At 37.8% G+C, this 25,991-nt stretch overlaps 1 protein-coding gene across 1 annotated transcript in view; it reads left to right on the top strand.

Annotated features, from left to right (window-relative positions):
- TM9SF3 (transmembrane 9 superfamily member 3) overlaps positions 1–25,991 on the top strand; it is a gene marked incomplete at its 5' end in the record, with an annotated part of 45,231 nt that overhangs the window by 1,789 nt on the left and 17,451 nt on the right. Inside the window, 6 exons of the mRNA XM_084264314.1 lie at positions 7,793–7,988; positions 15,130–15,252; positions 19,065–19,225; positions 22,024–22,101; positions 23,042–23,173; positions 23,716–23,882. Coding sequence (XP_084120440.1) covers positions 7,793–7,988; positions 15,130–15,252; positions 19,065–19,225; positions 22,024–22,101; positions 23,042–23,173; positions 23,716–23,882 — 857 coding nt within the window. The remainder of the gene's footprint in view (positions 1–7,792; positions 7,989–15,129; positions 15,253–19,064; positions 19,226–22,023; positions 22,102–23,041; positions 23,174–23,715; positions 23,883–25,991) is intronic.

Genomic DNA, 25,991 nt, shown 5'->3' with positions numbered 1-25,991 from the left:
GGGTTGTAGGCTTTTTCATCTAAATTGCACAAGATTACAGCTCTGTCTCTTTGTTTAGAATCCTCATTAACATGGTGTCCCGTTTAGTAATGTCCAGTGACAGGTTAGGAATAGTTGATGTAGGAAGACAGCTACTCCCTTTTTTTGGAAGACTGTCGTCTTGCTTAGATATTTTGATACTTTGTTTTATGGGAGACTGGAGCAGAAGCATTAACAGCATGAGCGAAGCATGACAGCGTTTTGCAGCAGTACGGTGACTTTGAGATGAAGAACCTGAAGGAAATTCTCCTTAAACACTGCATTTTAATGAATTTTGTTTTTTAATATGGCAGCAGTTGGAAGATTGATCTTTCTCCAACCAAAGTGTTTGTTACAGTTTGGAGGCTCTCCTTGCTTCTGGGGAAGGGAAAAAGTAGTGTGCCAATTCAGGGCTCGGTAGCTTCACAGTTAGTGGGAATTTACATTTAAGACTTGAGCCCTGTTGGTAGGAATCCACACTGTTATGTGCTGCCATTTCCTTCAGTGTGCAGCTTCTCATGCCCAAGCACTTGGTTATGCCTGGGTGAAGGTGTGTGGTTACATCTTCCTGCAGGTCACTTTAACTGCTGATGTACAGGCCCTTATCTGTGCCGAGCATGCTGAGCGTTTCAAAGTACCCACTTAGGTGTTTAACACTCATTTAGGAAGTTGATTTTTAAATTCCTTTGCTGCTGCGATAATATGTAATAGTATACACTACCTATAAAATCATACACATGTATACCACAGCACATATTTCTGTATGACTATAAAAATGGCTTTAGTGTTTTATATGTGTCTGTTATAACTGTGAGGCTGTGTAAACAAATGCTGTAAGAAGTTCTTGTGAGAAGACCCTGCACGAAGCTCTCAGTCTGTAGGTACTACTGTTTCTGGAGTTGTTAAGCATGGATAGCTTCATTGGATCAATGGCTAGATCTTGTATCTTAAATTTGAATTAGGCTTTAAAAACTGTGCCTGCACTTTAGGGACAGAATAGTGTCATTACAAGTATAAGCTAAAGGTTTGGGTATTAAAAATCAATAGTAAGCAAAAGGAAGTTGGGATTTGACGCAACCTTTAATCTCTGTTATCAAAAGACAGAGTAGCAGTGTAACTTCAGACCACAAGAGAAGAATTTATCAGAAACTAGTTTAAAACTTGTCTCTGATTCTTTAACTTGTTTTCATGCTTCGGAGTATGTCATGTACCTGCTTTTGCTTGTACTCTGATACTTGCATCATCTTTTGACAGCCTTTTACTTGTGGTAGTATAGATGAGATTTTGGTGACTGTATCACAGTATACACTGCTCCTGTGGAAGCAGGGTTAGTGAGCTCCTGCCTGGCCTTTGCTTTCACATCTTCTCTTGCTAGCTTTGTTGGAGGTGATGATAAAACAGACAAATCATAAAAGTATTCTCTAATATCCGGGGGGGGGGGGGTGGTGGTGGTGTTGTGGGGGGATGGTCTAGGGAATAGGTAGCATTTTAATTTTAACATTGCTTCAATTTAATTATCAGTGCTCTGTAAGCAGAGAAATACATGACAAACATTAAAAAATAAATAAAACCTAACCTGTGCTGCATTACATTATAATGATTGAGAAAAACATTTTTGTTTGACTTTTAGCCTGATGAAGTATATTAAAACCTTGAGCCTGTGAAGCTTGTTTAAAATTAATGCATACACTTGAGAAATTTGTGTAGTATCTGTAAACTGTCTATATAGAGAAACTGCAGAAAACATTTTAGTGCATGTGAAACAAAGTCCCCCTTTGCATGCCAAGTTGTGTGCAGATGGGCAGCCTGATTCATTTTTGAAGTTCTCATACTTCCATTTTGAAGAGGTGAAATAAATGTCACAGGAGCCGAACGTGATGTGCCTGGGCAGCCTCCTGCATCTGGGAAGTGTGAGAGTGAAAGGACTGCTTGTACAGTGGTTCAGACTGTGCCGCCGGTACAGTTCTAGCCATGTTTTGGTGAGACCTGTAATTCAGAGAGATGTTACTGGAATTAACCTGCTTCATCGGAAAGAGAGCGTGAGGGTGAAATCCACAGTTTAATGGACTGTGCAAACATTGAGAAGTACTGCATAGATAAGATACACGTAAGATAGTGGGGACTAGAAGCCTGTGATATGACGTGCCAGTTGAGTATTACTTGCTGTCTGTATTTCCTCTCCTGTTTCTGGTAGAGCTTCTTTGCTCTACCGGGAAGATATAATGTTAGTGCTTTTTCCCGTGAAAGATATGCTGGTGTTCAAGGAATTGGATTGTGGAAAGCCTTGCTCCAGGCTCCATCTTGAAGAAAAGGAGTAAAATTGAGTACTTTCTGAAACAAACTATCTTGATTTGAATTTATTTTGCTGAATCATCACACGAGGTGTGGTAGTTGTAATCCTTTCCCTGCCTTCATCATTTTTTACAAAGTGGTTTCATGGTTAAAAAAGAATATCAACAACCTGCCAGTCTCTCATACTTTTTTGTAGCCTTTCATATATTGACTTAATCTAGCCTTAATTGTTTTATAGAACAGTTAATTTCTGTGGCTACCATGCAAATTTCTGGGGCTGTGCAAGGAGAACATTAAGTTGCTTTCCACATCCCAGCTGTCCCATTGGGTAACCGGCCAGAAAGATGCATGTGCTGTGCTGACGATAGTATTGCAATACTTGAATAGTTTTTTAAAACCATATAGCTGTATGGAAATAGCTTTGTATCCACAGACCAGAGTGTTCAGTAGTTGTATTGCCGTGGAAGTAGTCTATGTTTGGCTGGGTCAAACTGTGTAAGCTTTTTGGCAGGGGACTAGAAGAATAGTGTTGCCTTCTTCCAGTGTAGGTGGGTTTAGGGTGATTTTTAGCTTGCATATGCACAGCATCTCTGTAGCCCAGTGCTCTGAACAGGCAGTGTGACAATGCTGTGTTGCGTTGGAACGGATGTTCCTATCTGTGAGGAGGGTTGTAGCTGATGTGCGGTTGCGCTTGAGGTGCAGATTGGCCCTGCATTACCTGGGTGGCAAGCGTGGGAAAAAATATCTGAATATTTACTTCCTGTTAATCAGACTGTACCAGTGTATGGCTGGTAGTATGTGTTGCTGCTGAGACTTTTTCAGGCTGCTGCTGTGGTTTGCAGAGTTGAAATAGATGGTTATATACTTCATATAGGGCCTGAAATTGCTGAGCTGATATTAAAAAAGATGCAGAGGCAAATGTTCTATGCTTACAGAGTGAATATTGCATTTGTCATAAATGACAGTAAGTAAAAGGTATTTAAAATTGTGTTTTGTAGTCTTATCTCTTATTTGGAAGTAATGAACTCTGTCAATTCTGTCACCTTTACCATGGTTGTTAATTAGGATCTCTGAGTTATATGCAGTATTTTGTCCTTTCATATGAACCAAACCCAGAAGAGTTTGCTGACGTGCACCCAGATAGAGACTGCAGCATCTCATTTGTTGACCTTTATTGCCTTGGCAATTACAGTGTTCTTAATAGGACATGGGTGCCCATCTTCTGGCATGTGAAAAGCTGCCTTTCTACCATCTAATTCTGTGCAAACAAGTCAGGAAAGAGAGTGATGAACAAAAAAGTGTTTCTGAAGTAGCAGTACTTCAGTACAGCAAAATAAATCCTTCATGTTAGGAAGAAGTTTGGCACTTGTTTTCATAAGGGATGAAGATAGAATTGCATTGATGCATAAGTATAACTCTAGATATTAGATTTCTGTCACTCAGATTATCTGGAGTCTACTCTGTAGATCATTAATTTTACTTCAAATTATTTTACTGTGTGGCGTTATTTCATTACTACTTGCCTCTCTTGCAAGCCTCAGTAGTTACAGCTGGTACAGGAATATGTTTGTTTCTTTTCTAAAAGTCCTACAGCAGCACTGGGTCAAATAGTGACTCAGGACTCTATCATATGTGGAACAAGAGCAAGAGGTTTTTATTTAGATCTGTTATGGTGACAGCTATTCTTGGAGATTTAAGTCGTTGGATGTGTGATGTGGATAATCTTGCACGTTGCAGATGAATTCCTCTTTTGTTTGCTCTGTATATGTGTATTGATATGGAGATTTTGATAGGGAGTGCTTAGTACTTTTTATGTTTTCTAGCATCTAGCAGAATCTCAGTAAGTCAAAGTATTTTGCTTGCTGATCATGAAGCAGAAGATAAGGAAACTGACGCTTACAGTTGGTTATGCAACTTTTATATTGCTGTATAGCAATTTTTGCAAGAGATCACTGGACTCTTCACATCCTGTCTTACTCTGTGTTAGTTTTGACTATGAGTTATTGCTGACTCGCCTGCTAAGGTTAACACAAGGCAAGAGGAGTTTTATTTGCTCTGTTGCCTTCAGAGGTAACAGTTACAGATGCTCATCAGAAAAGTAAAAATTAGAATTGAGGGTTCTTCTGCCATATTGCCTAATGTGGCTAAGACTGATCAGTTCCTGATGAAATGAGAATGGTTTCTTCAGCGTGTTCTACCTGCTGAGAATAAAAGATGGTGCCATGGAGCCAAAACTTCACGTTTTCAGTGGTTCGAGGTTTCCCACAGTTTTCAGGAGACTCCACATATGCTGAATGAAGATACAAAGGAGCAGGATAGTAGTTGAAACTACAAGACTGACAATGAATGTGCTGACTAAAATACAGCATACCTGAGTGCTGTAGCTCCCTTGGAACCAGTGCTTTCTTTAGCAACTTATTTTCTGTCTCTTGTAGGGTCACATTTTTGCTGGAATCTTTGCTGTATGTTAGGCACCTCTGAACCTAGAAGTCCTCATACAGAGGTGACAGAACAGTCCTGCAACACACTCTAGTTCTCTGTCTTGCCTAAGTAAGAATTGTTTTCATGCGTACTGACACAGTTATTTCTTGCAGATACTTTGATATGTTAAAGGCAGTGATGAAAAACCCAAACCATCACACACTTGGACTCTTCGATAGCGCTGAGTTCTTGCCGCCAGATTTACCTACCAGTAGGGTTACATTATAAGGGTGAGGTATGTTGTGACAGGGAAACATTTAAATGTGGAAGCTTATCTTTATAACTGAGAATGAGCAAACCCCAACAAATGTAGGGAAAATAAAATACATGTGATGTCCTACTAGACACCACCCCCACCCCTAAATTCAGGTTGAAGTTGCTTAAGTTTCTTACTACAGCTTTCTTAATTTTGGGAGGGTGCTGGGGGAACCTGATGGACTGCAACTTGTTGTGACTAGCGGATTGTGAGTGAGTAGCCTGAGATGTCTAAGGTGTACTGTTGATTTATGTAGCAGTCCTGAACAGATTTCTCTTGTACTGTTCTGGGATGGTTGTGAGAGAGGAGTAAATGTAGACTGAATTCTTTGCTTGTGTTTGGTTTGGTCCGGTCCCTTTTCTGTCCATAGCACACTGGTGGCATGTTGGAGTCATTGTGGGAAAAACTTCTGGCCCTGAAGGAGGGCCAAGCACATCATGTGGACAAGAGACAAGCAGAGATCAAATTGCACATGTTGTAATTACAGTGTAGTTACATTATTAGAAAATCTAATGATATTTTGAATAGTTTGTTCTTAAGAAGTTTGTTTCTGTCACTTGAAAGTGATATGGTTCCATCTGATGTTTCCAAAAGTGCAGAGGTCCCAAGTTGGTATGAAGCACGTCAGGAAACAGAAACTAAGTAAAGCTGTGGTCACTGCTTTCTTTACTCATGCATTGCCAAAGATGAATTCACAGACCTAAGGGTGTCGTCATATTCTATTGCTGAAGGCTGAGCAGAGACATAGCTTGGTTCCCATGTGAGCTGTTGCATTACAAGGAGTAATGCTAAAGTGGGCTCTTCACAAGTTAAGACCATTTTGAGAAAGGGCTGAAAATATGTTCTGCAGCTGTTCGAGGAAGGAACAGAAGATGTGCTAGGCACAACAGACTAGAAGAAGATATGGACCAACTTGTCCCTTGCTACGTTGGCAAGAGCTAGAGGCAGTATCATAGTGCAGATTCCACTGGCTGCTGCTGAGGGGGCTGGAACTGTGATTTCTCTTTCTTCTTTCCCAACGTTTTTGAGGTTGGACAACTGTGCTGTACTGGTATTACCTTTCTGGTTGCTCATAGGGAGGAGGACTGTCTACTTTCTCTGGCTGCATTGCTTACTCCTTGCTCCTTCATTGACACTTGTTACCTCTCAGAAATGTTCTGGTGTGCTCTGCCAACGGGCAGGTTTGTGGAACTGGTGTTTTGTCTCTGCTGCAGCTCAGAATTAATTTGGTGAGATATTTAAAGTTTCTAGTTGGAAATTGCTCACATAACAGGCTAGAATGACCCTTGTGCATCTTTGCAAACAAAAAAGATGAGGCTTGTAATCGAGATGGTGTGTTAGCATGAAGGGATTAAATTATTTCCAGAAGCATGTTTGTTTAAATCATTGAGTTTAACTTTTAAACACTTAATCTGAAGAATTTATTGCATTCCACATGTAGCTTATTATTTGTGAGTTAACCTGTTGGTATGACTGTGATTATTCAGAATAAATGAAGAACCTTTGTTCATTTGCTAAAAAGGGAGGTGCAGAACCATATTGAGTGTTTCAGCTGTGCTCTGGGAAATAGTTATGGCTAATTAACACTTTTCCTCTCCGATGTGTTCCGAGTTTGTGTGTTGGTCTTAAAATAGTACTTTATTTCTTCTGTACTTAAAAAACCCAGGCCAGTCAGGTCTGTATGGTGATTGTGTTTGCAGACATGTACAGTTACAAGTAGGGGTTTTTTTCTGCCTTCAAAGTTAGGTCACTGCCCCTCCTAACCTGTTGAAATCATAGTAGGTGAAGGAGTTGTCTTGCATTCAGATGTAGTTTAAGTAACAAATTCAGATCAGTCCTCCTGAATTCGTGTGTTACTTGAATGCAGGGAGGTGAATGGCTTTAAGGACTTTTTTGTTATAAGGGCTTGAAAAAAATTACTGGCTCCTAGCCAAGGAGTGAATATTTCTGGCTAACTGTAGCAGTGGAAAGTGGAGGGTGGATGTTCCAGAAGGAATTTCATGGCAGCCACCAGACTCCTTGCTGTTCTGTTTTTTTCTGTGAGAATGTTGGAAATGCATCAAAATGCAATCCTTCTGTCTGACTTTTTTGTGTCTTGGCTACTGTAGGTATGGCACAGTTTAATTTTAGCATGTCCTGTGAGGCACTGTGCTCACCTGGGAATTCTGAATGGAATTTATGCCATTACAAAAATGAAAAGGAACTGCATTTTAGGAAAACACAGTATACCTGTCGCCACGGGTAGATTGTCTGATTTCTTTGCTAAAGTCTTGTTTAAGAAGATATTAGTCTGATACTTCGTTTCTCTCAGTGGAGATAAATAGAGTTTTGCTTTTAACTGATGCGTGTTTCCACAAAATTTGTAAAATCTTATTTTTGAGACTTCTGCTTTTTTCACTTCAGCTGTCTGCAGCTTCAGCTTCTCTTATTAATTTCATGTGAATCCCCCTCTTCTGATACTTCAGCAATAAGAAACTTAGAGCTGATACTTCAGCTCTAAGAAACTCTTAGGATTAGCTAAACTTTATTATGTGGGAAGGGATGAAAGTCTTGTCCTAGAATCACTGCCACCCAGAAGATGAAAATACTGAACTGTCTTTAAATTGTCGCCTGTCTTTAAAGTGTCTTCAAAATGTTGCCTGAGGTTGAACAGTCCTGCCTTGCTAGTTAATATGAATGAGAGAGTTTCTTGAATATTTTTATTCTACTGGTCATTTCATCTAGCTCAATATCTTTATCTTTCAGTACCAAGATAAAGAGGAAGTTGTTTTATGGATGAATACAGTAGGACCCTACCACAATCGCCAGGAAACATACAAATACTTCTCTCTTCCTTTCTGTGTGGGATCAAAAAAAAGCATCAGCCATTACCATGAAACCCTAGGAGAAGCACTTCAAGGAGTTGAATTGGAATTTAGTGGTCTTGACATCAAATTTAAAGGTAAGCAATTGAAAGTTTACTTAGTCACGTAAAACTCACAAAGCCTTAGCTCCTGGTTTTGGGGTTTTTTTTTTTTTCTTTTTTAACTAGAAGAACTGAAAGTTTGCCACTGCTAGCAGGTGAGTATTTTGTATTGTTGCTTGAAATGCCCTGCAAGGTTGTCTACTACCTTTCCAGTTTACAGTACAGTTTTCATCTGTGTGCCTTTTAAGGAAGGTGCTTGCAGCAGACACATGCTTCTGGAGTAACTGATTACATTTTATGAAGTAAAACTAAGCTTTCTGTGTATGAATGATTAAAATTGTATTTACTGGAATTAATATTCTGGAATTATAAATCATGAAGATGTACATTTTTTCTTTCAACTTTGAATACTTGCAGCCTGTCTGCAGTTCGAAAGGAGTAGCAAGGCTCAACATCTTAAAGTTCTACCTTAACACAAAGTTAATTATTGCATCCTTCTGGTTACTGTCTATAGTTTAAAATACATTTGACAGATATTATTTGCTTTAACTCATCTAATGCCATGGTCAGGATGGAGATGGTCTCTTTTCCTGTTGTTTCCTGCCCTCTCCCTCTTTCCTGTTCCAGAGATTAAAGTTAACTACTTCTGCAAATACAATTTTTGGTGTTATAGACTGTTTTCTATTGCATAATTTCTCTGTGTGTGTGTGTGTGTGTGTGTGTGTTCATTGTTACCCAATGACCTTTCACATGTTCTAACTGGTAGTTAGAGCTTCAAACAATAACAGTTTCTTTTTTATCTGTATTGAATTTAACATCTATATTTTTAATCAAATTCAGGTTTCTGTATGTATGTATTTTTTCCCTTAGGGGGCCATGCTTTGTTGCATCACCAGTGCTTAACTGGATGGAGAACTTGAGCATAATCTTTCTTGTCTGAATCAGATGGGACTTAGTTTTTGTGAATTACAAAAGTTTTATCCAAAACCGGACATCTGCAAAATAAGACTTAATGATGTTTTTGTTAAAAGTAGGATGAGTGGAATAAAAGACTAAAAGTTTGTTAAAACCATAAATTCTTCATAAATTTGTAACTTAACATATGGATTAACATCCCTGCATTAGAGGAATTTGGAGTTGAATCTTTCCTCACTTGTAGCCTGCTGAAAATTTTATTTAGAATGGGAGAAATTGTTTTCCTGTCAAACCTCATAGAATATGCTCACAAAATGGGAAGAACAGAAGGCAACTGGCAGCAATTTGTCATGTCTGTGAAGGCTGAGTAAATCTCCTATTGTCAGAATCTGATATTTATTTTTACAGACAATTAATGTGTAATTTTTACTTCCTTTAATTGCCCCATCTTTACAAAGTATTCTGGAATTCAGAACTGCAGGGAGACAAAGTTGTCCTGGGCTAACACATCTTCCAAATGGTGGAAAAGTGCTGTAGCATTTGTTCCTGGTGATTGTTTTGGTATTGGTTATGTCCCTGCCGTGGTAGTTTATCTGTTGTCTTCTGTAGTTCTGTATGACAGGTAAAGCTGTTTTCCTTAAGTCTTACTTTGTTTTCAGATTAAAAGTTTCAGATTCTTGGTTGCAACTGATTGTGCTGATGTTTGACACAGAAAGCTTTAGATGTTTATAAAGTAGTATTTATTGTAAAAAAAAAAAAAATAGAGTGCAGTTTCTTCAGGGTTTAAGGTCTGGTCTTCCACTCATACTAGTGTTTTTTCAGGTGCCTTTTTGCACCACTGGTGGCTTTACCAGCTAGGTATGTAGTGGCCATGATGGAGTATATTCTTCCAGACAGACTGGGCATGATGCTGTTCAAGCAGACTTTGAATGGGTACAAAACTGTAGATATTTCAGAAAGAATCAGGTGTTTATGGCTTGTAAATGTAAAGGATTGATGTATTGTACATTTTCCAGCAGGTGGGGAATTCCTCTTCATCCATGGCCTTTGTTTTTTGGTTTGGTTTTGTTTTTGTTGTGTTTATTAACACACCAGAACTCTGTGCTAATCTGTCTCTGAATTCACTGCAGGTAAATTTAACTCTTAAACAAAGTGGCTGCAGGTCAGATGTTTTCTACAAAGCAGATGGTACATGGTAGCTGGTTGATGACTAAATATGTGTACATGAGCTGGGAAGCTGTTCATGTGCATTTCTAGCTTTTCCCCTTACAATCTGTGTCCTCTGGATGAAAGATGAAGACAGTAATCTCTTTGTTAGCTGTCATCCAGCAGTTTCTCTGTCAAGAGGTGCTTTAGTATTTGTGAAAATACTAATGAAATGAAATCTGAATGGGAGTAAACTTTATTGTACTATTTTTAATCTGTTATTAAAAGTACTAAAATGTCTTTTTTCTAAATTTTAGAGTAGCAAGGATATGCATTATTTGTATCAGTAGTTATTAGTACTTAGTATAAAAATATGTAAAACTTGTTGAAATCCAAATCTCCCTGATCTACAGGTTTTTAAAGTTTAAAAAGAAAAAAAAAAAGAGGATTGCTATCAACAATTAATTTTTACAGACTTAAAGGCTGTTATAAACCCAGTACCATTTATATCTAGTGTGTGTAGGAAAATTTAAATTTCATAGACCAGCCCTTGAAAGTTAGCATTTGTGTAAAGAATTCTTTTTAAGTTTGGTTGTTGAAATACAATGTTAGCTCAGTTTTTGGTGTCTCTTTAATGGTAGATCTTGTTCTAGGTTGAAATGGTATTTACTTTTTTAAAACAACTGTAACTGGATTGTATCAGTGAAATTGAATTTTTTTTTTTTGTAATGGATAAATTTCATCTTGTTATTGATCTATGCAGCCACCTCTGCACCAGTGGTTCAGAAATTGTTCCAATGAAATTGAAACAGTTGTTGGTGACTTGTGGGTGGTTTGTTGTATGGGTTTTTTTCTTTACAAATAGTAGCTTATTTTTTGGTACCAATAGGTCCCTGTGTTCTTAAGGAAAAGATACAGCTTCAAGGAGTGATAAGTATCTAACATCTACAGCTGAAATAACAAATAACTGCTGAAGTACCTTTCAGTAATCATGTAGATGATTGTGCATTTAAATACCTAACTATAGGGACCTGCATTTCAAAATGTTGACGTGAATGTCTGAAAGACTTGTAGAGATTTTATTCATTAATATATGAATCAGATCTGAGTTAACAGGTAATTGTGTTTTTCCTCCTGTGTTTGAGATTATGGCAAGACTAACAATTACAGATATTTTTCCTCTTTAAATGAGTGTCATAAGAGTTCACAAAATGAAATTAGATTTGAATTTTATACTTAGAAGATTTTTGGCCTCTGGAATAAGTAAAGGGGAATTAGAATTGTTGTAATAAAGTAGCTTCTGCAATAAAAAATAGTACCCTTTTGAACATAGTTTGGCTTGACAGCAGTAGCAGGTAAGTGTGAAACTGCATGTTGTTCATCGTAGTAGAATTATCGAGGCTGTAGCTGTCAGTAACTGAGGTACCATCGACTGTGTAAGTAAAACTGTCAGATGAATCAGTGGACCTTGCCTGTATTTTTGAAATAGAATAAATGGCTCTGCAGAATTGTGTTCTGCTGAGAGTTTGCAGTTGAATTCTTGTTTGCACTTGAATGCTCATAGTAGTGACTGGAGGGGAAAATCGACAGTATATTCAAGAATCCATGAAGTAGTGTTTCTTTTTGTATTTAAAAACGTGTAATGTGAAAGGGTACCTATGCCCATACAGATAAGATGATTTTCCCTACCATTACAAATATGAGCAGTGCTGTTCTTGTATTACAGGTATCAAACCCGTATAAATACATTTGTGAAGGCTGTAATGACTTGTTAACATATGCTTAGATTGTAATATAACTGTAAAATTTTAGTTGGCTTTATTCTCTTGTCAAGATAAATCTAGAATAATAATGCTTTTTATGTAATATGCCAAGTTCTTTATTCAAGCATTTGAATTGACATCCTTTAGATTACACCTGAGACCCAGTGATTTATTAAATGTATTAAACAATGGGATCATAGCTACTTCTATTAGAAAATTAAATTGCAACATTGCCATACGGTATCAATTAGAGAAGATTAATTTAAAGGGTGAAGGATTTATTGACATACTTGAATTTTGTGCATAGTTAGAAATATTGTTAAATGACCACACATTCTTCTGTAACACCTTTGGAAAATGTGACGGCCGTTCAGGATGATGCTCAGTGTTGTACTAGGAGGTGGTCAGATACGATGAGTTTTCTATGGCTTATGTTTGAATAAAACCCAGTTGATCTCACTGTTCATAGGAAAATTGAAATCTGGTGTAAGCACACCTGCTTTTGTAGTGAGTCTTGCTTTTGTGCTCGTTTAAAATTTGCTGAATGAGCTACTGACATTACTGAAGCTGGATTATATAGCACACTACCTTTTTTGACGTCCCAGCTTTGGACACAATGGAAAACATAACTCTGCCTTCACACTCGATGTAACCACACTCATTCCTTGGCTAGGAACTGTCTAACCTACACAGAACTTTAAATATGTTAATGCTGTGATGAAGTACACTTTGGCTTCCCCAGCCACTGAATCCTGTTCTAAGGTACTTTCATTTAATTATTTAAAACAGTGGATTTAACCTTAAGCATCTAATCCTGTCCTGTAACTAAAGGACAGCTTCAGTGTTCTCAGGGGCTGGAGAGAAAAGTACTTGTCTTCATTCCTTCTGCCTTCATTCATTTGTATGAGGGGGAGGTGAGAGGAGCCGTGCTGTGTAGTATAGCTGAGGGTGAAATCATACACACTGTATGTAGGGTCACGCCTGTATTTTGCAAGAGTTGAATGAGTTTGTTTCTGATTATTCTGATGGGGGTTTTGTGTGTGTGCACTGGAGTAATGGGTAACATAGGTGATCCACAGTAATTGTGATACCTTTGTGATGTCTTCTGGTATTTCGAATGCCAGGAGTGAGATCCATAAAAAGATGGCTTTTTTTTTTTTTTTTTTGGTGGCGTGCTGCTATCTGCAGCTGTCTGAGATGTCAGTGCAGTCATTCCACTCCAAGTGATATTTCAGAATATTTTGGTTTACTTTTTGTTTGTTTGTTTGGCGGCAATAAAAGCCACTGTTTGCAGTGTAGAGTATTAGATGGACAATGGTTCATTTCAGTCAGTTAAAACACAAAAACATGCCGAATTCCAGTAGTCAGCCTGTGGAGTAATTTCGTCTTAGATTGCAATCGAATACCAAATTTGTCTTGGTTAATAACTGCAAACAAAGGCTTCTGTATTCAGGCTATAAAATAGGAAAAGGAGCACTTGCAGTTCATGTGAGTTTTATTTCACCAGTAGCAGTTGCTCCCATCCCTGTGTCGTCTGTGCCTCAGTTGTGCTGGTACTGCTGGGGGAGCGGGGGTGAGCCAGTCCGGAGAGAGCCATCTAAAGCCAGACCGGTCCCCATAGCGCTTCTCCAGACCCAGCTCTAGGCAATGTATTTCCACTTCACCTGTGTGTTGAGCAATCCTTTGTGAGTGTTTTTTTTAAAAAATCAACATTAGAAAGGTGTTATCCTTTATTTGAGTATAGTATGGAACTCCAGGAGAGTGACAATAGAGAGACAAGTATTTTGGAAAAAAATAAGCCCTACTTAGCAACAAATCCAGAAGATAAGGATTTTGATTTCTTTTCCCTTATAATTAATGTCAAGATGACTCAAAAAAATCTGTTAAAGTGGAAAAAGTGCCAAGCAGAGGCATTTTTGGGGAATCTAGTCCAAAAAAGTATAGCATCAAGCTCAGTAGAGGCATAGATGCAAGCAAGCCTGGATTTCCAAGTCTGTGTTTCAGCCGTGGTGCTAGCTTTAATTGCTTCCCTCTTCTGAATGTACCTGCACAAGTCCATCCTGAAAAGGTAATCCATGGTCCAAAAGTCATCTTGTGACACTTGTTTTATTGCCGAATAAGTCAGACTGAAAAATTAGTGTTTCCTCTCCAGTGGGTAAGTAAAGCTCCAAGTGAGCTTGTATGGTCTTGGAAGAAACCAAAATAGAAATTATGAAAGTTTTGATAAGAAATAGGAGAAGGAGATGCATCTATTCCAGAATAGCCAGGAGCACTGTTTTCTCTAGGTCTATAGGAAATCGCTGCAGCTGTGCAGGACTCTTGTTGTCTGGTTTTGCTTGACCAGATGTACTGTGCATCTTTATTTGCCTGATAATGACAATTTATCAAAACAAAATGTTTTGTGTTGGAAACATGTCTCTTGCCAGTGCTTTTTCTGTGCAGCTGATCTGGTTTTCGTTTTATTTTATTACAGTTAGTATAGAGGAAAGTAAGCTGAATTTTGGTATGATTAGTGCTGTACTTGGGGCAGAAATTACATACTAGAAATGTCTCCTCTATTCCAGTGATGACAAAAAGAAGTGTGTGTGGGGGGGAAAGCTGGAATTATTTATGCTCACTTTGTTTCATTATTTGCAGTATGAAAACATTTACTAAGCAGCAACTGGGTGTTTGTGTTTAAATATAGCTGCCTCAGTTCTTGTAAATATGAGTCCTTTTGTACTTTTTTTTTCACTTGAAACATTAGGGAAGGAAATTAGGATATGGAAGAACTGCTAACTGAATTACTTATGAATGAGGTGGATCTATTTTATTTCCAAATGTAGTTTCCTATGCACTCTTTGTGTTACTCCCATTTTTGTCTTGTGCCTTTTTTTCCTACCTGAATCCTGATTGCATTGTTTGGTGGCTTTTTGTTTGGTGTTTTGTTGTTTTTTTCTTTTCAATTGCTGTGAACTTTAAAAAGTTTTAGTTTTTATGAATGGTATTCGGAGAGTGTACATTGTACACACTTGTAGGTACTTGTTAATTTCATACCTCTCTTTAAATGAAAAGACTTCTGGTCTGTTCAGGTAAAGCCATCAGCAAATCAATCTTAATTCTGTGTAGGTGAAGTAGCCTTGCCTTATCCAGTCTGTGGGAAGCTTCTGCATGTGGAAGGGTAGAATTACAAAAACAATCATGTAATTGCTTTAATGGTTCCTTTTTAAATGTCCTTTTCTGTTATCTACTTGAGGATAGCCAGGAGGGGTTGAAGACTCCAGCAGCATCTGTTCCTCCCTTTGCATTGTTTGCCTCTGCTTTGAGCCAGCTCATTAATAAATCATTAACTGTGCTTTAATTTTTTTTTGCAGACGATGTAATGCAGACTACTTACTGTGAAATTGACTTGGACAAAGGAAGAAGAGATGCATTTGTGTATGCTATCAAAAATCACTATTGGTACCAGATGTATATTGACGACTTGCCAATATGGGGTGAGTGATACTGTGCATTGGCAGCTTGATTACAGCTGCAGGAGTCCCGTGCTACTGGGTTTCGTAGCGTCACTTAATGACTAAGCTGTGTTACAAGAATCTCACAAGTATGTAGAACTTACCTAACCAAATAATACAAATAAATTGAAGGATTATGGCATTGGAAGAACAGTAGAATGGCTTGTACTAATGAATTACAAGAATAGTGAAAAGCGGTTTTGTTTCTCAGGCACTGCTTTAATAATACCAAGTTCTTAGCGTGGCATTTTTACATGTTCAAGTGAGTGGTCATTAGATAGGTCAGATAGAAGGTCCACGTTAACATGATCATGAATAACAACTTTTATGAAACTTTCAATATTTAAACTTTATTTTGCTAGTTCTTGTGTTTATTACTAACACAAGAGCTGTTTGATTTACGGTAATTTGGTGGCTTTTAGCCGTTAGGTGTATGAAGCCAGTAGTTCTATGAATTAGCTTTATTTTACTTGTTCTATACAGGTCTTAAAATTGCTCTTGCAGAGTATTATTAATCTGGGTTTGGAAGTGCTTGTGTCTTGATTTAAAAGCTCTGCCCTTATAGCCATTGTCTTCTAAGCTCTGTGCTTTTTGTCACTCCCTTGTAACTGATCACATACCTAGTAAAGAGTGCTTTGGAGTCTGCACTAGTGGCAGTCAAGCAAACCCCCCAAGCCCTGATCTCCCTGATATACAGGGAAAAGAACCATAAAGCTGCCTAAAATAAACAAAATCCAACAACACCTGCAGAAATATACAGGTCAAGCCACATGACAAAAGCCCTTTGCTGCAGTAGCATGCTTAATAATGCTACCTGACATTCATTCTGTCACAGGGTGGGCTATTCTAGCTCTTTAAATTTTAATGGTTTTTGGAAAGTAGCTGTTCAACAAACATGAACCTCAGCCAGCCAGAAACGCTAGTGGGTTTTTATGTAGTTATATATTATTATTTAACAGCTAAGAAGACTCTTGCTTTTTTTCTTTGCTTTTTTTTTTACTTAGTGTATCTGTTTTTGAGACAACTTTACAATGCCTGACAGGAGAATTACTCATGTCTGTTCTTTTCAGCTGAATTGCTTAGTGCGTGTAGCAGCTCTGTGGCAGAGCTTGGAGTAGACTCTAATTAATCTGTGTGGCCTTTACAATAATTCTTGCACAGTTGTTGGTAGGCTTTCTAAAGGTATGCATGAATGACAGTTGTTGCTATGATTTTTTTAAAAAATTTTTTTAAAGCTTTTGACCTTTCAGCAAAAGATCAACAAATGATTTTCTTAGACTAGGGGCAGCTATATAGGCTTTCAACTGCCTGAGGATGACAGATGATAAGCTGGCTTTGTGGCTAGCAACTCTTGCAAACTTTCTTTTTTAGAACTGATTTTTCTGATCTTATTTGGGAACGTTTTTTACTTGCCTTAAATACATAAGAACAAGTATACTTACTAAATCTTCTCCATACTGACTAAATGTTATGCTCTCAGCTGAAAAATCAGTATTTTTAATGTTCTTCAGTACTACGCTTTGTGGGCACAAGAAGTCATTCCTAATGCCGCATTGAACAAACATGTTGAATCATCTTCAAATGATATTAAGAAGCTGGTTTTCATAATTGTTTGGAAGCAGAACCTCAGTGCATTGTTAATATTATGCAATGGTAGAATCTGACATCAGGTGTGAAAGCAAGTGGTGCTGAAGATTTTGGTCTGTGTCTCCTGAGGGCCAGGTAAAATTAGCAGGACTGCAGATTGGTCAGAAAGTATTAGCCTGGGCTTTATTCAGAAAAAAAGAATCTGTTCTTGATTGGGGCTGAGCAGGGAGTGGATGCACCTGAACTGATCAAAAGTGTTTATCTGCAAGATTGAACAAGTTTTTATGACTGTTGTGTTCCAAGTATGCTGTAGAAAACTGTGAATATAGCTTATCTGGATGAATTCTGGTTTTGCCGAGTCTCTGTTCAGCAATGGGAATATTTTTGGGCTCCAAGTGCTGCCTAAAACTTAAAGCTCTGAGACTTACTGCCCACTGAACAGTTTTTATTATAAATAATTCCTGTTATGTATATGGCATGAATGATACTGTACAGATGGCTCCTCCAGCTTGTTGGTGTCTTTGGCTGTGCTGCATAGACTTGCTTAGTACCATGCAATGTGGTAGAGATGCTAAGAAAAAAATCTTTTGGTTGATTGAGAGTCAGTAACTGCAATTGAAAACATTAAGACTGTTTAAAATATGCAAGAGTAACAACTTCAGTAATTATGATGATATCTCAAATAGCCTGAATACTGAGAAGGTTTTTTTGTTTGTTTTATTAAGATAGTACCCAGAACTGGTTACACTCACCTTGCATTAAGACTATCTTGTGCTGAAACAGCTTTTTTGTTACTATGTGTGGGCTATCATGTTGATCTACTTCACCCAGATCACCCTTCCTAAGAACCCTGCTAGCCATCATGTATTGTGTGTACTGTATCACCCAGTCCACTGTTTTTTTCCATCATTGACTTGTGTCTTGTAGCTGAATTAAACCAAAATTTTGTTCCTTAAGTGTAAATGGCCAGAGTCTTTTTTTTTTTTCCTCTTGTGCTACCAAAAGAAAGTGAGTGTTCTCTGACGAGTTTGAAAGAAAAGGATTCAGATGGTGTTAATGTTTGCTAAGAATTCTAGGTAACTTCTGGTCAATTCTTTTCTCAGACCAGACCACTTGCTTCTCTGGGTTCATTCAGATGGACGTGTGACATTCCTCCTTTCTTCTGGCAAAATGTAGTTATGTTCTTTATGGCTTTCCACCTTGGTATGGCTTACTGATGTCAGTCATATGCACAATTAATAATGTTTTAAATTCTCCTTAGGAAGTCCTTAAGATGTCCAATGAGGAGTACTCTATTTTCAGTAAAGATTAGGCATTAAATAACTTTCCTAACTGCTAATAACTAAAGATAATTACTTCAAACTGCTGTTTGAGTGCTTTGGAAGGTTTACACTTTATTTTCTGATCTTAAAGAGGCAACTAGGTCTTTTAAAATGCATTCAGATAAAATTATTTCATTTTTACTTTTTCCTGAATTGCTCTCCCACAGTGGAGTGGCTGGGCTTGACTCTCAGTACACCTCCCTAAGTATGTGTTACGCTGTGTTAGTTCATTCCTTCAGGTAGTGAATGATCAGAACGTCCTTTAAGTAATTTAGAGGTCTGTATTGTCATGATTTTGGATACTACCATGGGAACAGATGGTGTGCCAGGTGCTAGGCTGTATGGTACAGGCACAAACTGGCACGTGTTTCAGGTGGATGGCGTATAAAAGGCAATCCTGACAGATGAGCGTGATTTAAAAACATGACAGAGAAATACCACCTTGAAAGTTAAAAAGTACAGGTAATGCACAAGTGCCATTCCTTCATACACCTGCTGCTTTGTCATAACCTCTTCAGTACCTTCTCCTATTTGTTAGCCCACTCCCCCCACCTTAGTATATCTTGTGTGCTGCTTTTATTGTGGCTTTCTATCTTGTATGTGATCTTCAAAGGTGATGCTTGTAGCCTGTGAACTTGGTGACTGTTGGACTGAACTTCCCCAGCATAGTATGTTCTTTGGAACTGTTCTGTAGTAGATGAAACACTTTGTAGTAAGTTACTGAAAAGTAAGAACTGGATCATTGCTGAGGTCTGCTCTGTTTGTCCTGTAGCTGTGTTGCTGCTGTTTTAGCTGGTAAAGCATTTATAGTGCCTCTTTTAAAACAATTACAGACTATTTGAAAAACATGCCTGTAATAGATGCTTACGCTTGTTTCCTCTGCAGGTATTGTTGGAGAAGCAGATGAAAATGGAGAAGACTATTACCTCTGGACTTACAAAAAACTTGAAATCGGTTACAATGGAAATAGAATTGTAGATGTCAACCTGACCAGTGAAGGAAAGGTGAAATTGGTACCAAACACAAAAATCCAGATGTCATATTCAGTAAGTAATTTGGTGATGCATCTGTACTAAGAAACTCTACTTGGAGAAATGATCAAAAGTAGGTACTCATGCACCTACTACTATGTATTAATACATCAGGCTATGCTAGAGGAAGGTGCATTTTCACTCCTTCAGGGATTCTTTTTCATTACTGGAAAACCTTGAATTGTTTATTAAGAATAAATATCTAATTATTATTTTGCAAACACTTCAAACAATCCGAAGCTTTTGTAATCTGTAGAAAAATGTTTTGTGGGAAAGGGAGATATCCTAAAAGGGGTGGAGAGTAGGACTGTAGGAAAGCCCCCCAGTAGGTACACATTTTCTGAATGTTTGGAGCTCTGACACTCATCATAGACTGGCATTTGATTTTGAGCTAGGACCAAAACCCACTGTAAGCCTTCATACTTTGCTGGCAGTTACTATCAAATCTTATTTTGGTTTTGCAGTTCCAGTAGAAATTTGTCATGTTTATATAACCTTATTAGTAAGGGTTGTTTTTTTTTTCCTGAAACCCTTTGTTATTACATTGAATTGCTGTGATAAAAGGTAACGAATAAACATGCTTCCTAATCTGAGAGATAAAAAAAGTCACATTTTTGTTTCCCCCCTCAATCATTTGATATCAGTTACATTTGAAATTGTTCACTTCTCATGTTAACCACGTTTGTATACTGAGACTAATTCTTAGCAATGTGTTATCAGTAGGTGTCAGCGTAAGATTTTGTTTCAGCGGATTTTCTTGCCACTATTACATTTGTCTTGTGCTGTATAAGGTGTATGGTTTGAAGTGCAGATACTTGGTTTATCTGTGCTTTATAGAACTATATCTACGCTAATCTCCCTATTTCTATTGCGAAATTGATAGTAGAATTTTTAAAATTTTCTATTTCAAATGCCATCAGCATTGTGAAGTCCATTTACTCTGCAAATTTTGAAGTGGACAGCACTGAGTAGTTGCCAGTAATGAAAATAGCATTAGATGATTCCTTAAAATAGTTTCAGTGTGCAGAGTGCAAGAGTTACCTTTCCAGTTCTGTTGGCACCACTGGGCAGTGTCTGGGTTGGCATGTGTGTGGTGGTTAATTCCTGGATTGTCTCTGGTGGACTTGCTCTATGCAGCACTTCTTGGTGGCAGATGCTCTTAATGAGAAATCTGTCTGCTTCAGTGTTGAAAGCTCTTTATGTTTTGAGCTACTAATCGTGGAGAAAACCATAATTTAAATGTAGAATATGACTGTCATACCTCAAAGTCAGTAATACTGGGGTCTTGGGGTTTTTAATCTGCTTCAGGACTGCAGTGAGTGTTAGGACTATTCAATCTGCATTTATGCTCCTCCTTTTGTATTGAGTAAGAGAACGTATGCTCGAAAGGATAGTTCCTTGTCATGTGTTTTTAACAGATATGCAAAAGGGGCTGCGTTTGTTTCAAGATCACAAAAAATTCTGATATTTGCTGATCTCGGCATGCTTTTGAAAGGAATTTAATGTAGATTTGTGTTTCATTTCTGAAATGTTTAAAAATAGAAATTAAAATATTGCAAAAATTCTGAAAAATACTTTGTGCTACCTTATTAGCATGATGTAGGTAATTAGTATGATGAAGACTTCCAAATCTTAAGCAGTCCTCTCTGCAGCGAGTGAAGTAACTGATAGCAGTAATATGCTGCTACCCTATGACAGTATGGCCATAAAGGCATAGTTTTCCAGCTAGTTTTGGAGTTATTCATTGGCAATTAAAGTGTCTAGATTGCAGAATCCTGTAGTCTTACAGAACCTAGGCTGCAGGTTTTAGCTTATAGCTTTCAAAATTTTAATGGCTGGCTCTTAGGGTCCAATTTGATCCTTCTTATCCAGCTAGCTTGGATCTCAGTGTATGCCCTCTTCTTTCCTACTGGCATCTGTTTTAAATCTGCTCTCATATCTTCTAATTTCCCTCACTTCTGGTAGACTGCATCTTTTTACTTGGACACTGTACTTTGAGAACATAGCTACAGGTGATTTTCACTGAACACCAGTCTCAGTTCATGGCAGTAAAGCAGATCTCAGCTGCTGTTGGGTGAGCAGAAGTAGAGGGTGTTGTCGTGGCTTGATGAACACCAGTCATGTTCCCTACAAGCCTTTTTTCCTACAATGCAGCACAATGAAATGTTGAGAAAAGGGAACGTGGTGTCAGCAGAAAAAGTCTTTGGGAGAACTCCAGTGCTTTCCAGTATGTCATTCTTGAACGTATTTAAACAGATTTTTTTCTTTAACCTTTGTTCTCAAATCTTGGGCAAATTTGGGAGGGTCTCTCAAAGGCACTGCCTGAAAGTGGTTCAAGAAAATTCACTGTTTTACAAATACCTACTATGGGGAAAAAAACATCATCTTTGAACTCTGTGTTTCGCAAAACTGAAAAATAGGGTCATTTGATGGATTTTGGTTTTGGCATCTTCAGCATGAGTATCTTTGAGCTGCTTCTGTAGTAGTGAAAAGTTGTTTTTGACAGCTAAAAGTTTTCATCTTTGGTTTGTCTTGCAGAGACAGCAGGAGCTGAGGCAGTGCAAGACTGATTCTTCCTTGTTCTTAAAACATAAGCATAGACAGGATTAGATGCCTGAGGCAAGGTGTCCGTCTGTTCTGTCTCATCTGTAGATACCAGTCTTTAAGAACATCAGTCCGTTATTTTTGCCAAAACCTGGATTCATACTGAAGGATACATCTGAAGTGGATGATTTTAAAAATGTGTTTTGGGTTTCTACGTTTGAGTGTAGCTGAACATACTATAATGACATTTCAATTTTGTGTCTCTCTAGGTGAAATGGAAGAAATCAGATGTGAAGTTTGAAGACCGATTTGACAAGTATCTTGACCCATCTTTCTTTCAGCACAGAGTGTGTATTGTTCTAAGATAACCTTACAAAACATCCCCTTGAAATGGTTGCTTTAGTACAGAAGATGCCATGGAATTTTTAGATGACATCTTTGAGTCTTTGGGTGTCCCAGGTTTTCTGGGACAATGAGACAATGAAAGGTCTAGGACTGTGGGTTTTAGATGATAATTCTGTTGCTCAAATAGAATGGCTTCAGTTTTTTTTTAGAGTGCCTCAGTAAGTGTTTGCCCACAAGCTTCTAGCCCCCAACAAATAGAAGTAAACGTGTTCATACAGTTGGGAGCAATGAAGTTTCAGGGACACAACTGTACAACTTGTAAGCTGAATAACTGCAGTTGGTCATATGTACACTTTTTACTGAAATAAATTCAAAGCAAAAAGCTGTAGTCAAAACCAGTTGGTGATACCAGTTTGTGACTGTTGAAACCCGTGGTTGTAACCTCCTTAAAGGTAGTATCCTGAGCTGTGCTGCTTTCTGAAATTAGGAAGTTTGGATTCTGTTTGGAGCTCAGTGGAAACCAGACGTGCTTGTCATAAAGCAAAGTAATTTTACTGTGAATTTTTCTCCTGTGCAAAGGAATGGTTCCTTTGGTTTTTTTGTCTCTGAGCGTTTCTTTTACTACTTAAACAGCAGTACATCACGTTGCCTTTCCTTTACCAAGGGAGTGTGTGTAAACAGTTGTTCCAGCTTTGCTGGCGTTGAACTAAGATATGGTAACTTAGTCATGAACAAGCGGGGCTGTTGAAAAGCTTTGTGTGTGATGCTTCACAGGCCACTTTTAGTGGGACTTCATACTGATGCAGCGTTGCTTACAATACAGGTTTATTGTTAGCTGGTGCTGACAAGTTGTCTTGCCAGGCAATAGTTTATCCTAATTGGAACAAATTTGAAACATGTTTCTAGTTCTAAACCTTAAGGATGTGTTTTTTCTTTTTGTAGATTCACTGGTTTTCAATTTTCAATTCTTTTATGATGGTGATCTTTCTGGTTGGCTTAGTGTCTATGATATTAATGAGAACTTTGCGAAAAGATTATGCAAGGTACAGCAAAGAGGAAGAAATGGATGATATGGTAAGATCTGCATGCATGCTTTTCAAGGGTTTTTTTTTTTTGTTAAGGCTTAGTGTTTTCTCTTTGTACCTTCATGGTGTTAGCAGCTTCGAATGGCTTCCTTCAACTGGGCGGGAAACTGTCCTACATCTATGTGCCTTGCAAGTGTTACTGGTTCTCTGTATAACAGGCCTATAGTTTGCAACCCGGAATTCTGTCTGTAGTCACTGTGTTAATGTTCATATCCACACGTCAGTTAAGTGAGGTCCATTCTGAGTGTGTGATAGAAGCCAGTGTATGCTCCTAAGCACTTCAGAGGACTTTAGGTACAGGGAGGGAGTCTGAAAGCTTTTACCGCATCATGCGTTCGGATAGTAATTTCTAATGTCTTAATAAACAGCTGAAAAATAAACTTTTCTCCTCAATTCTGTGCAGTCAGGAGAGGAGACGTAATTGCATGGAAAGTTGCTTTAATAAATCAAACATTTAATTTATGCCTAGCTTCTGTGTGTCATTAATTGTCATGACTAGACTTCAATTTAATCTTTTTTTGTTGTTCCTAGGACAGAGATCTAGGTGATGAGTATGGGTGGAAGCAGGTCCATGGAGATGTTTTTAGACCATCCAGTCATCCTCTAATATTTTCATCGCTTATTGGTTCTGGTTGTCAAATTTTTGCTGTGTCTCTTATAGTCATTGTTGTTGCAATGATAGAAGATTTATACACAGAGTAAGTGTAATTGTGCCATGCCTTCTGCATATAAATGCTTAAATGAACAAAATAATTGCGAAAATGAATGTTTTAACTGGCCTGGAAAAAAGTGGGAGTCGTTGGCAAATGATGAGATGTAGTGTTCGGGAGGTTTCTTTAATTTGTAATGAAATTTTGGCCTATTCTTACCATATGAGTTAGTGTCCTTTAATTTTACTGTTTTAAGGCATGCTTTTTACATGATTTATTATGAAACTAGTTTGTTCTTTTGCAGCATCATGGGTAGATTATATGGGAAATAAATGTTAAAAGGTACATATTTCACATCCTGATTTCATTAGAGTGACAGGATACCCCTATTTTTCTTACCCTTCCCTCCCCTCTTGTCCTGTAAAGACTGTAGTAGGTGTGTGTTGTGTTGTGAATGATCCTGTTTACTGCCGAAGATGCATGAAGCCAGTCTTACCCACAAGTCTTCTCAGGGCTGGACATTTAACTTCTTAAGTTCTTTTGAACAGATACTGCTCAACAGGTGTGGTGTGTAAAACGTCCCTCCTGCAGGTGGGCTGTGGTCCTGACTGGAGAGAATTAATTTAAAACAAACAGTACTCCAGTTTAAGTTTAGGAGACCCTTTGTGGTTCACCTAATTATCTTCCTTCCTTTTTACCTGTTTGAGTTTTTTGGTGTCCTGGATGGACTTCATCTGTTTCTGTATTGATTATATTTTTGATGCTGTGGGGGTTGGTGTTTTTTGGTTTGTTTGTTTTTTTTTTTTTTTACAAGTGCTTTGTTTTTTAGGCAATAACTAAAATTTCTGGCATCTATTCTATTTTCCCTTGCATATCACCTGTAACTTGATTTTAACAAGTTGTAGTACTTCTAATGTGCCACTAGAGAGAACTCTTGTTTTTTAATTTAGCCACGTTTTCCTAGTGTGTTTAAAAAGCTACTTGGTAGTTCCAGTATCTTGTCACATTTTAATTTTTCATATCATGTTATTCCCCCTTGTGCTCCATGGTTACATTTCTGTGTAGACTTGCATACGCATTTTTAATTGTGCAGCATAGGAGCCCTTTAAGGGAGGGAGTGAAATCATCTCAGGATGTTTGTGTGCTGTGGGGAAGCTGTCAGCAATTGTAAAATGTGTCAGAACAGTACTTTTAAAAGATACATTTACATTTACTTAGTCTTTTATTGTAATAGGACTTTATATCACTTTGAAAGTGCATTTCATTGTGGGTAACTGAACAGTTGACTAAATCTGGTGCAGAAAATAAGAATTTTCTTATTTCCTAAGAAATGTCTTGGAGAATTTTCTTATTTCCTAGGCTAAAATAGTTTAGGAAAATAGTTATGTGAGTGAAAAAGACTGTAAATCAGCATTACAGGGATGATTTCCCATCATTGTTCTTCAGGTCTGTTAAAACTCTTGGGGATCATGTAGATGATGCCAACTAGAAGTCTCAGTGAAATTTGGTTATGTCAGCTATTCATTTATTAGTGCTGGTGTGTGTTTTGAGGGTATTTGAAATGTGAGTAAACTTGAGAATAAGAAATCTTGAGATAGTTTTAGATGAACATCTGCTGGTCACTTTACAGGCAGCCTGGACTTAATGTGGGTCACTTCAGGCTGTGCATGGGTTTCTGGGGTTTGGCCTGCGTTCCTAAATTGGCTTAAGATAGAGAAACTGTTAAAATTGGTTACTGTCTAACAGTTAACTTTCTGAAGTGGCATTATTGCTTATTTTTGCTAAGAAGCCTGTGTTATGATAATGGTACTGATGTATGCAACCAGCAGGTATATTTCAGTCCATACAATTATGGAAGCAGGTTGTACTAAAGGCTTCTATTTTGAGTAGGGCAGGTGTCCAGTAATGTCTCATCGGATCCAAAACACCAAAGTCTGGAATCTTTCAGAACAATTCAGCAAATGGGCTGAAAACCTTCTACTGCTTTTTGCTATCAAGTAGTAGCAGAGGGACACAGGGAAACAGATCCATTAATGAATAACAGTTACATTTTGCTATTCTTAGATATGATTTTTAAAAATGTATTTGGAGATGGCTTTTGTGATTTAAAATTATTAGCCTTGCATGTGAAATTTCAGAAAAATTATGCCAAAATGA

Source organism: Gallinula chloropus (genome assembly GCF_964237585.1).
Source record: "Gallinula chloropus genome assembly, chromosome: 5".
NCBI lineage: Eukaryota > Metazoa > Chordata > Aves > Gruiformes > Rallidae > Gallinula > Gallinula chloropus.
This window is presented reverse-complemented; position numbering and strand designations above follow the sequence as displayed.